Source organism: Seriola aureovittata, chromosome 3 (assembly GCF_021018895.1).
Source record: "Seriola aureovittata isolate HTS-2021-v1 ecotype China chromosome 3, ASM2101889v1, whole genome shotgun sequence".
NCBI classification, from domain to species: Eukaryota; Metazoa; Chordata; class Actinopteri; order Carangiformes; family Carangidae; genus Seriola; species Seriola aureovittata.
In genome coordinates this window covers 19,839,674-19,851,012 of record NC_079366.1, presented here as the reverse complement: position 1 = coordinate 19,851,012, position 11,339 = coordinate 19,839,674, and the positions used below count along the sequence as shown (strand labels likewise).

The following is an 11,339-nucleotide window of genomic DNA, read 5'->3' as shown; positions in this document are numbered from 1 at the left end:
AATATTGTAACTGCATAGCAACAGAAAACTTAAGTCCATCTAATTAGGAGAATTTTAAATTATATATTGAAATAGGATTTCTCTGGGGCAATTTGACCAATTCATTTTGAATGTCTAGCTCAAAGTTGTAAAATCATCAAAATTATTTGCCCCATTTTCATTGATGGGCATTTAAAACAGAGATTGCCTGTCGTACTCTTTTTGCCGACATTACGTGAACGCAGCACGTCAGCAAGTGGAGCAGAGTACACGTCAGTAGAAGCGAGTATTGACCAGGAAGTTGAAGTGGCTAGTTTGCTAGCAGCGGATAATGAGCAGCTGAGACTCTGGCATTTTGACAGGTCGGTAATCATTTGGTCACTGAAAATTAAGATAGAATTGCGTCCTGGAAGCATATTTCTGAGTTGCTGACTAATTAAAGCCATATTACATTGCGACAGCCGGTCGGTAGCGCTAAAACTGACGTTATCATGACGGTACTACTAGCGTGCAACCTCCAGGCAACGTTGCTTTACCTGGGAGTAGCGGCGGGTTTCCGGCTGAATGTGCTCTGGGTAAAACAGGTGTCGGTGATTTGAATTGGAGACACTTACTATATAAGCGGGTTTAATTATTGAATGGTCGGCGACGTAAGAACACGTTTTCTGTCATACACCATGCAGAGTTAGCTAGACCGCTGTGTTTAGCCTGAGACGGTAGAGGATGCTCCATGACCAACCACAGAAATAATAAGGACGATTTTCATCTCATAAATGTTGCCAAATTATGGGCTGTAAACACTAGTATTTGTTGTATTTCTCTTGCTTTGAAATCAGAAACTACCCATAATTTGCCAGTTTTTCAGATGCACTTGGTTAACACCATTGCAGTCTAGTACAATGGTCCTGCCATTAATCCTGCATGCTCAGTAGAGCTGCAACATCAGTCCATTAAATGCTCAGTCGATCACTAAAAATATTAGTCATCAACTCGTTTTCATTTTTTAAAGCATAAATATCAAATATTTGCTGTGTCTAGCTTCTCAGATGTGAGGATTTGATGCTTCTATTTGTCATACATGACAGTAAACACGTTTGGCTTTTGGACTGTTGGTCAGACAAAACAAGACATTTGAGGATGTCACCTTCATCATTTTTTAATATCTACTGTCATTCTATTGTCAAAAGGATTAATCAATGAATCTGTCGTCATTGATATTAGAACTAGACGGATGAATTGGCCAGGCTGCTATATTGGCTGATATCAGCTTATTGCAGATATTTGCTGAAGTAACAATAAATTGCCAGATATGCTCCATAAAAACCATCAACAATCTTCAACAAAAAATCAACAAAACAGCATTAATTTCAACAATTTACAATGCTGTAAATGTGTGTGCTGCCTTCACAGTTAAAGTGAGCATAGTGCAACAGTCTATAGGTTGACTGTAATGCATAGTTGGGAAAGCTGTTGCAGCAGCCCATATGTAATAAAAGTAAGGTGCAAAAAGTCAAGGGGCCACTATTCATCATCAGTCTTCGTGTGTGACACAGTTTACATGTAGCAGGTTCACAGTCTGAGTGGAGAAGTTGTCTGAAGTCTCTTCCTGTTCTGAATCTCTAATGGCTCCAAAAAACCAAACGGCAGTTCACAAACCAATGGGAGACACCTCATAGGGTTGCCACTTCTTCTTTACCAAAACAGTCAAACAAACAAAAGGGATCTCCAGACTGTTTGAGGGTGTAAGGACATAAGGAAGCATTATTTGAAACAGCTTTGCCTATCTGTTCCATTGACACAGCTACACACTGAAAAAAAATATTTAAATCCTAATATTTTCCTCCTTCCTCCTCTTGTCTCCAGCTTCAGAAGGGCAGGATGGGCAGGCAGAGGAAGAGGGTGGTGAACAGTGAAGCTGCTCCCCTCCCAAGGAAAGATGAGAAGCCCTCTGTGTTTCACCGCAAGGAGAAGAAAAAGAAAGTTGATATTGGCAAAGTCTTCATCAACATCTCCATTGGCCTCTGCATATTCAGTCTGATCTGGTTCTTCTATGCCCTCTACATGCGGTCAAGCCTGGCCAAACGGGTGGTGACTCTGCACCCGTCACCATCTGTCCTGGATGCCAATAGCAGCAGTGCCAAAGTTTCTCCGGAGAGGTTCTGGGGCTCATACAGGCCGCAAGTCTACTTTGGCATGAAAACTAGGAGTCCCAGGTCGATTGTGACAGGTAGGCTGATGCAGTCAGAGTCAAGCTGAAGCTCATAAGCACATTTATGGTGGGATGGTTAAAGGAAAATAGGACATTGACATGGTATTTCTGTAATATTGTAAAAAATTAAACATAACCTGGGATTTTAGTAGGGTACGGGTAGGGCTGGATGCTAAAGACAGAATTAAATATCTCATTTATTTCTGAATAACTGAAAATAGATGTGATGATAATGTGACCATATTTTGGAGATGGTGTTTCTCAAAATGTCTTTTTAGACATACTACACAGTTGTTGCAGGATTATTGTATATTTAACTCATGTATTGAGTATTAATGAATTCAAAAGAGTAACACAATGAGAAAATCCCAAACAATATCTTATATCATGATAATTTTGCTGACATTATGCATTCATCTGTGGGGTACATTTTCTGATTTAGAGCTGTAACCATACAGTCAGACAAGACCAAAACTTATTTATATGTAACGTTCTATGAGGGCATAGAGTCAAACACTAATTTATCACAATGTGTTACTGGCAAAAAGTGTACATAGACTAGACAGTTGTCTGTTTTGTAGATACTGCCTCTACTTTCAAATAACACAAAATAACTAATAAGAATGGATTTTCCCTTTTAACATTTAATTGTTTCTTTTTACAAAATATTTGCTTTGCTGCGTTAATGAATTTTCAGTGTATAATTGCACTAGATCAGCAACAGGGTGGGAAATGAGCCCAGGAACTAGTCAAATTCAAGTAATTTTTGGCCACAGTTCTTACGACTGTTTTCTCTGTCAGCCAATTTGGATGACCAATATTGTTTGTTGTCAGTGCATTACATTTTCCAATACTGAGTAAACACCAATAATTATGCACTGGTGTTCTGAAAACCCAGTTGGCTGGTAACTTAGTACAAACCAATGAGTTTTAGGAATTACCTTTATCTAAAACTGTTGACTAGTAGTTTTATTTCACAAAGTAAGAAGCATAATTTAACATCTTTATTTGTGCATCATCTGTGCTATACAGCCAAATTAATTTCATTTCATTATCATATCTCCCCAGGCATGATGTGGATGCGCCAGTTTTCTGACATGGACGTAAACCTGAGGCACACTTGTGAGCAGGGGGATCGTTTGCAAGGCTATGGCTGGCTGATGCATGATGGGATCACCTTTGGAGTCCAGGAAATCCGAGACAACGATTTCACCCTAACCACAGAGTTTGTCAAGAGGATGGGAGGAGGTCATGGAGGAGATTGGACCTGGAGGATCACTGCTAAACAGCATGTGAGTTCTGACTGTGTTTATTCAGCTTTACTGTATGTGCAGATGTTCCCTTACATGACCCAAACCAGCTTTTGCCATGAATATTGCAGTTAATAGTTGTATTGTCTTCTGTTGAAATATCAGTGGTCTAAGGGATGCTGATTTCTTCTGTTTTTACCCGCCAGAGCTCTGCCCCTCAAGCACCAGTCATCTCCCTGATGTTTTATGCAGCAGCAGACACACAGGGCTCACTGGAGGCTCACGTGGAGGAGAGAAATCGCCTTGCATCCATCACTGGTTTCTCAGAGGAGCTTGGAAACTTTAAGATCACCTTCCGAAAGCCTGTTACTGGGGAATTATCCAGCGCTAAATATGCCAGGTAAATAGATAAATACAGGAGTGAACGGTAAAGTCAGCAGTACTTTCAAAAAGTGATGAGAATCAAGAAAGATGGAGGGAATATAGTGAAGAATGACTGCGAGTGCTCAGTCTTATCAGGAGTAAAGATAACTAGCAAAGAAACTTGACAAAAAACTTGTTTAACTAATTAACTTTTGTTTGCACTTTGCAGTGCTGATTATCAATCAATCGGTGAAGTTAGGAGAAGACATATGTAGATAAACTTTGATAGAAAGGTGAGAAGACATTGAGAGTGTGCCAACACCCTTTCATAAAAACTTACACGTGGTAAATTACAGTGTGATGAAACACCAAATCTTTTATAGCAGAAAAGCACTGTTCCTGAGAGTGACCCTTAATGTGGCCTGTTTACACCTCTCTAGATTCCCAGCATCAGATGTGTGGTCTTTAAACTTTGATTCTTTGGATGATACTCAGTAGTAATTTCATGATGTGTTGTAGAGTTATCCTACATAAACACTGGGTTTAAAAAAAAAATGCAACCGCTAGATGGCAGCAAAAGCAGGATTTTCAGCCTTTGTTTCATCATCATTGTTGTGATATGGATTATGGCATGGCCGTACGCGTGTGTGTGTGCGTGTGTGTGTCTACACATGTATGTATATAATTGAAAAGCTAAAGAAAACCAGACCCTTTCCTTAAGGGGTCTTGTGTTTTCCTGAAAGGCCACAGCTGTGATTTAATCAGTGAAGGTGTTTATCCACCGTCAAAAAGAACTGTGGTACTACTTTTTGCATTAAATGGATCCGGAGTCACTGCTAGCTGTCTAACAGCATTCACAAGAAGCGCCAGTATTTCACAACTTTTAAAAGGGCCAGAGAAGACCAGCATAGCAAAATAGAAAGTACAGTATGTACTGATAGAAATGATAACAATTGTATGAATTATGAGTTATCGTAGGAAGATGGATGATGTAGTGTAAGTGGGAGCTTAAAGTTTGATTGTTACTGTGACCATTCACTTCACCTCTGACTCACCAGTACAACATGAGACAGCAAAGGCTAAGATACAGTTAGCTAAGGCTACCTAAGCATAGCTAGTGCTGTTAAGATCACTTGTACAGCAGTAACTCCCTGTAAACTACACTTTAAACATTTGTGCGACTGCTGTTGTTTCATAGATTTGAAAACACAGGTTACACAGTTAACAATAGTTTCTTACCTTTTCAGTTACAACTATCTTCAGACTGTGTCTCCTGGCTTGGAGAAGCTGACTGACATTGTGAAGCACAGTCTGAACCACAGGTTTGTCTACAGCCTTCCCTCTGGTGAGAAGAGGCATTACATTGCTGTAGACACCTACAAGCCTCCCCATCAGCAAAACCAACAGAAACCTGCTGACACAAGGAAAGAGAGTGACTTTGTGGTTCACCAGGTAACTGTCCAGACACCGTTCCAGATTGAAATTCTGTTTGAGTCTGGAAGCTTACACAATCGTCCCAACCAACTGGTGGGCTCCATCATGACCCAGGAGCTGGAGAAGAGGAAAGCTGAGTTTGATGCAAAATTTGAGAGGACTTTTGGGCTTGAGAACAAAGGTTTTAACCAGGCGCATATTAAATTTGGCAAAGCAGCGCTCAGCAACATGTTGGGTGGAATGGGCTACTTCTATGGCCAGGCAGTGGTGCAGTCAGTCTACAACGAATACCCGCTTCTGTACCCTGAAGGTGCTTTATTCACTGCCGTACCATCACGTTCTTTTTTCCCCAGAGGATTCCTTTGGGATGAGGGCTTTCACCAGCTGCTGCTTAGTAAGTGGGATCCCCAGGTGACAAGGGAGGCTATTGCCCACTGGATAGACCTCATGAATATGGAGGGTTGGATCCCCCGTGAGCAGATCCTTGGAGATGAGGCTCGCAGTAAGGTCCCAGCTGAGTTTGTAGTTCAGCGGAACGAGAATGCCAACCCACCAACTTTGTTCTTAGCTCTTCAGGAACTTATTGAACAGCTCTCTGCTCATCCAGACAAGGCGGCTTTTCAGCCAACTTTGCCTTTCCTCCGACGGCTCTTCCCCAGACTGAAAACCTGGTTTGAGTGGTACAACACCACACAGACTGGACCCTTACCCAACTCCTATCGTTGGCGTGGACGGGACAAGGACACCAATCTGTTCCTCAATCCCAAGACCTTGACTTCTGGGTTGGATGACTATCCTCGAGCATCGCACCCCTCAGCAGATGAGCGGCATGTAGATTTGCACTGCTGGATGGCCTTGTCCTCAGGCATTATGGCTAGTGTAGCCCGGCTTCTAGGTGAGCCCTATCAGGACTATGAACTTTCCCACCAAGTGCTCAGTGACAACAACCTGCTGAATGAACTCCACTGGTCAGAACAACTCCGTGCTTTCAGCGACTTTGGCAACCACACTCAGGCCGTGTCCTTGCAGCAGGAGAAGGTGTACGTACCTCCTGGACAACCTCGTCACCAGTTCCCTGTGGCTCGCCTTGTGCGCTCAGTCCGCAGGGCCCCGAAGCTGCAGTATGTTAATGCTTTGGGTTACGTTAGCTTGTTCCCCTTCTTACTACACATCCTCCAACCTGACTCACCCAAACTAGAACATATCTTCCGAGATATGAGAGACTCCAATAAGCTGTGGACACCGTACGGCCTGCGTTCAATCTCCAAGGCCGATCCCTTGTATATGAAGCGAAACACAGAACACGATGCCCCCTACTGGAGGGGCCCAGTTTGGATTAACATCAACTTCTTGGCAGTGAGAGCCCTCCATTACTACAGCAACACAGAAGGGCCATACCAAGAAAAGGCAGCTGCTCTCTATGAGGAACTCAGGACTAACATTATCAATAATGTTTATAGACAGTATGTTGAAACAGGATATATCTGGGAACAATACAATGACAGCACTGGTAGGGGCCAAGGAAGCCACCCCTTTACTGGCTGGTCAGCACTGACAGTATTAATGATGGCTGAACAGTACTGATACTGTAGGTTTCATCTCATGTTTTCTATGATACTGATTTTCATTTATCTGGATGGGATTGAACAACACCATGACCAGAAATAGAAATATTACTTGTCTGGTTGATTAAAACTCTACTAAGAACATCCAGCTGACAAATAGGCATTTATGATCTCATTTCCACATATAACCTTTAATTAGAATAACAGGTTTCTCACAGGTGCTCTCTGAAGGGCAATTTCAAACAAGTGTAAGTGCAGCTACCCTGACTTTGCTGTATGTGGAGCTAAGCACTGTCTAGTGCTTCAGTTATGTACTTAAGATGCATTTTACTTAATGAAATCATATTCCTGACACCTTCACATATCTGTACATTCACTGCAATCTTTAATATGGAAAATGAAGACAGACATATACTTTGATTTAAAAAGTAGGAAATTGGTGGTTCACCTCTCTGAGGGAGGATTCATGCTTCCTCACTAGATGTGAAGAAAGTTTTAAATAGACAAGGAGCTTGAAAAATAAATCACTTTATTGTTACATGTGCCATTTTCTCTTTAATTTTGATATTTAATTGTTTTAAAAAAAATAAAAAGTTCTATTCAGTCTTGGTCAACATTTCTACAATTACTGCTTCTAAAAGCAGCCCTATTTTGTATACATATACATATTTGACTTGCAGGGAATACAACATGGACTGTGACATTGGTCTTGTTTTGTTAAAAACAATAAATGGTTTACATCATTTTTTGTCATACTTTACCTTTTTTTGGTAATGTTGGTATGTTACCTCTATGGATGGATGCAAATTGCAAATTTTATCTGAACCTGTAATTACAATTTCTGCTTGAAATACAAGAGGCAGAAAATAAAAATAAAATTCCCCTCTGTGCGTATGGCTCAGACCCTGACACACCTTCACACTAGGCGCTTATTCTGGTGATGTCTGAATATAAGATTAATCTATCGCTGCTCGTGAGTTGCTGTGGATGAAAGCATCATTTGAGTCTCACAGATAAAATTTACCACTAAATAATCTCTCTCCAATCACAATTGATTAATCCCTGTCTTTTGCTAATGTAATCTAAAACATCTAAAAAACACAGTTTATTTTATACAGCTTTTGGTGCCTCCATGTTACAGAACATTTGTATATGGTAGATGCACATCAGTCTGCGTAGGTAGTTCTTTAATGTGTGCAAATTTGAATGTTTATATCTTGAATTAGTAATGTTCCTATTGTCAGGAGATGAAATCCCACCATGGCTCTTTTTTTGTTTTATTTTTCAAATCTTTCCAGTATTCCCAAATATGCTTTAGAGTGCATATCATCCAAGAAATACAGGCTTAAGAGAGTTGTAATATTTAATGGATGTTAGACAATGGAGAGGAACATACTTTTCATAATTTTCTTTCAGTATTACTAAGTAGCTAACATTGTTATCAGTTTCCAGTTCCACTTTGTGACATAAACTGTCCCTATTTCCTAAAGAAGTAAAGAATTAGAGGACAGGATCCTCACCTTGCAGTTAATAACTCCTCACGTGTTCAGTACAGATGTCAGCACTCCTCTGTCAGTCAAAGCAGACAGTAGCTTCAACACACTGTGACCTGGTCCTCCTTTCTTTTGTCGGATGGCACATTTGGAGGCCTCAAGCTGACGTCAATCTGCTGCAGGTTATTTCTTTTTTGTTGCATGGTTTCCATGGTGCGCATTTGTTGTGAAGACTTGGTGCTTAATTAGCTAACATCAAAAGGCATGGATAGTACATAGATGGCAGATTCTTTTCACTCCTTGACATATACTGGCATACATTCACAGACCAGGGCATACAGTGGCAATGTTCCTATTGATAATAAGACACCAAATATAAAACGTTGGTGCTGAGAGCACTGATACTGGCTTTCCGTCTGTGTGCATGACCACTGGGTTCCAACCTCTAGACTTTTATGAATCCTTTGAATGGGCTAGATGTGCAGTTGTATAGTTGAAGGCTTAGCATGGTGCATTAAGGTTGCATGGCTAAAAATAGTGCCTCTGTCAGTTAGCAGAACAGCAGATAGGCTGTGAAGCCACAGATTGGTAGTTTTGCCACATTTATCAGAAGATACAGTATGTCCCTCAGTTCTTCTGTTCATGAAAACTGAAGATGCTGTAAATTAACTGCAATACAAATAAACACTAAGTTTTTCACTCTGTATCTTGAAATATGTTTCAAATTAATCTTTTAGCATTTTTTTTACAACATTGCAGTACCTTCATTTGGATGAATTGTGAGTTTAGATCTCAAAAATTAGCGAATGATGTATCAGTGTGCAATGATGCCTTCAGGGCTCAGTCGTGGGAGACACAAGCTCATCATTTGACCCTTTGACTTGTTAACGCAAAGCACGGTATCAAGGGATTTGGACACAGATGAGCCATATCCTCTGCCTTTTGCCATTTCTCTCAGAGGAAATGGATTCCACATCCCCTCAATGCAACTACAGTCGAAAATGCATTTATTTCTTTGAAGAGTGCGGACAATCTGTGTGACTAAAGCACTCACTGCGCAATCCATCCCCCTCACCCAAGACCCTTTTTTCACAGTGAGATGGGATAATAGCCAAACAGCATCAGAGCTAACTAATGTGACTGCATAATAAACAGATGAGTCAGGGAGTATTCATTTGCATATCATCGCAACCTTATCAGAGCTTCTATATTGTGAATATTTTGTGATTGCCTACTACCAATGAATTAGCTGATGAGTGCAGTGAACATAAAGTGAATGCAGAGTCCAAATGGCTGCAGCCCAGTGTTGAAATGGTGTATTTCTATGATGGAAATCATTATACATCTGCAGAGTAATTATAAAGTTGTCTAATAGTTGCTGTCTGGAAATACAGCCCCCCTCCCCTCCTGCCTGTAGCACTGACTGCTGTATTGAATGTAATTACTGGGAACTTATGCTAGAGGGAGCTAATTAATAAGGCATTTGTGAGTGGGAAAGAGGCTTTTTGAATACAGCTTAGCTATCATTTTACTTACAATGGAGAGCTACTTAGAATTAAAGCAGTATAAGTGGATAATTATGCTAATGGCTCAATTTGGATTTAAGATATGGTGGCAGGCTGTATTTCCAGATGATCACTGCTATTGCATTACAGCGGCTCTCACACAGGTTCTCTGTACATATGTGGGCTTGTATGTTCATATTATCTCACTGGAGATGTCAGATATTTTGTCCTGAGGCCACACAGTAATGTGTGTGTGTGCAGTCTCCTCTGACCTAACTTTTTTTCTTTTTTTTTTTTTGCCTCCCATACAAATAAACAAGACCTCTAGGCAAACTCGCTATGAACTTCTGCTTCTTGTGACGTATGCATTTTCTTGTCTCTGTGTATTCCTTGAACCTCATGGCTATATTAACTGTTTAATATGTCAATTTTCATTAGCGTATTGCATGTTAATATAGTCCATGGTACTCCAGCTTTGACATCACTACACTCGCAGGACAGTGTTTGTTCTCCCTGACATCAAAACAGAAAGCCTTCCTCTCAGTGTGGACGATGATGTCGACTGGCCTAATTGCTCTTTATACTTCTCGTCTTCCTTTAAAATACCCTCCAGGATCCTGCATCTCCAGTTCTCTCTACCCTGCCTTTGCCCCCTAGAAGCTTACTGTTGAGCACCAAACTTGCCTCAGCAAACATAGGTCTATGTATGTTATGTAAGGCCCACTATAAATAGGTTCACCCGCGATCTTTTGTCTTTACCTGATTCGCTCTTAGCCCAACAGTTTTTATTTCTGGAGAGAGCTGTGGAAGCTAGTGCAATGTAGAGCTGGCCGTTTCCATAGTTACTTTTGTTAGCTGCAAGCTCTTAACATTCTTCATCTGTTTCCTCACATGCCTGCCGTTAGCTATTTGTTTGAATCTGTTTGCATTGCATGTCCTCGCAATAACTGTATGTGTATCGATCAAGCAGTAATGGAAACAATGTTCAAATTTTTTAGATTCATATCTTTTCATACATGTTGTGATGTCACTGGATGGAAGAAAGCAACAAACAGAAACTAGTGTGGGTGCAGATGAGTCAGAGACTAGAATATGTAGACCTATTAACTTCTGTTGGTCAAAAGTACATGCAATTAGTCCCATGTTGCGTGATAATGATTTTGTGTAGTGGATGTTATTGAGTTTCACTTTGAGGGGATTGTTGTTGTATCTGGGGAAGCAAATAACTCAGACATTTGCATTCTGACACTTTATCTACGGTTCATCAAACATTTTTGAATCAGTTGTGGAGTGATTAAAAAAGAAATCACTGTTCTGTTTCATGGATTTCTCTTAAGAAATGTGCACGCAGTTAGGTAACAGCAGGTACAGTAGCTGGATCAGGCCCAAGAATCGGACTGTCAGAGTGCTGCGAGCACTGGATTCAACAGAGAAGAGGGCAAGGTGGGAGCCATGCGAGTGCAGTGTGTGTGGAGGAGTCTGGGGGCATGGTTAAAGAAACACTGGGGCATTCCGCAATCACGATTGGAGAGCTGAATGTG

General features: G+C 40.8%; 1 protein-coding gene across 1 annotated transcript; it reads left to right on the top strand.

The window, feature by feature from the left end:
* The first annotated feature begins 245 nt into the window (after window positions 1–245).
* Window positions 246–7,543, top strand: mogs (mannosyl-oligosaccharide glucosidase). The gene is made up of 5 exons (XM_056372598.1): window positions 246–341; window positions 1,843–2,206; window positions 3,257–3,480; window positions 3,645–3,838; window positions 5,049–7,543. The coding sequence occupies exons 2-5, from the start codon at window positions 1,858–1,860 to the stop codon at window positions 6,817–6,819; spliced, it is 2,538 nt and encodes an 845-aa protein (XP_056228573.1). The 5' UTR covers window positions 246–341; window positions 1,843–1,857; the 3' UTR covers window positions 6,820–7,543.
* Window positions 7,544–11,339: the final 3,796 nt, after the last annotated feature.

Bases quoted from the DNA above. Each gene is read 5' to 3' on its own strand.
- mogs (XM_056372598.1), top strand. From the start codon at position 1,858: ATGGGCAGGCAGAGGAAGAGGGTGGTGAACAGTGAAGCTGCTCCCCTC. The intron at 3,481-3,644 runs GTGAGTTCTGAC...TTTACCCGCCAG, and splicing joins GGATCACTGCTAAACAGCAT to AGCTCTGCCCCTCAAGCACC. The intron at 3,839-5,048 runs GTAAATAGATAA...TTACCTTTTCAG, and splicing joins TCCAGCGCTAAATATGCCAG to TTACAACTATCTTCAGACTG.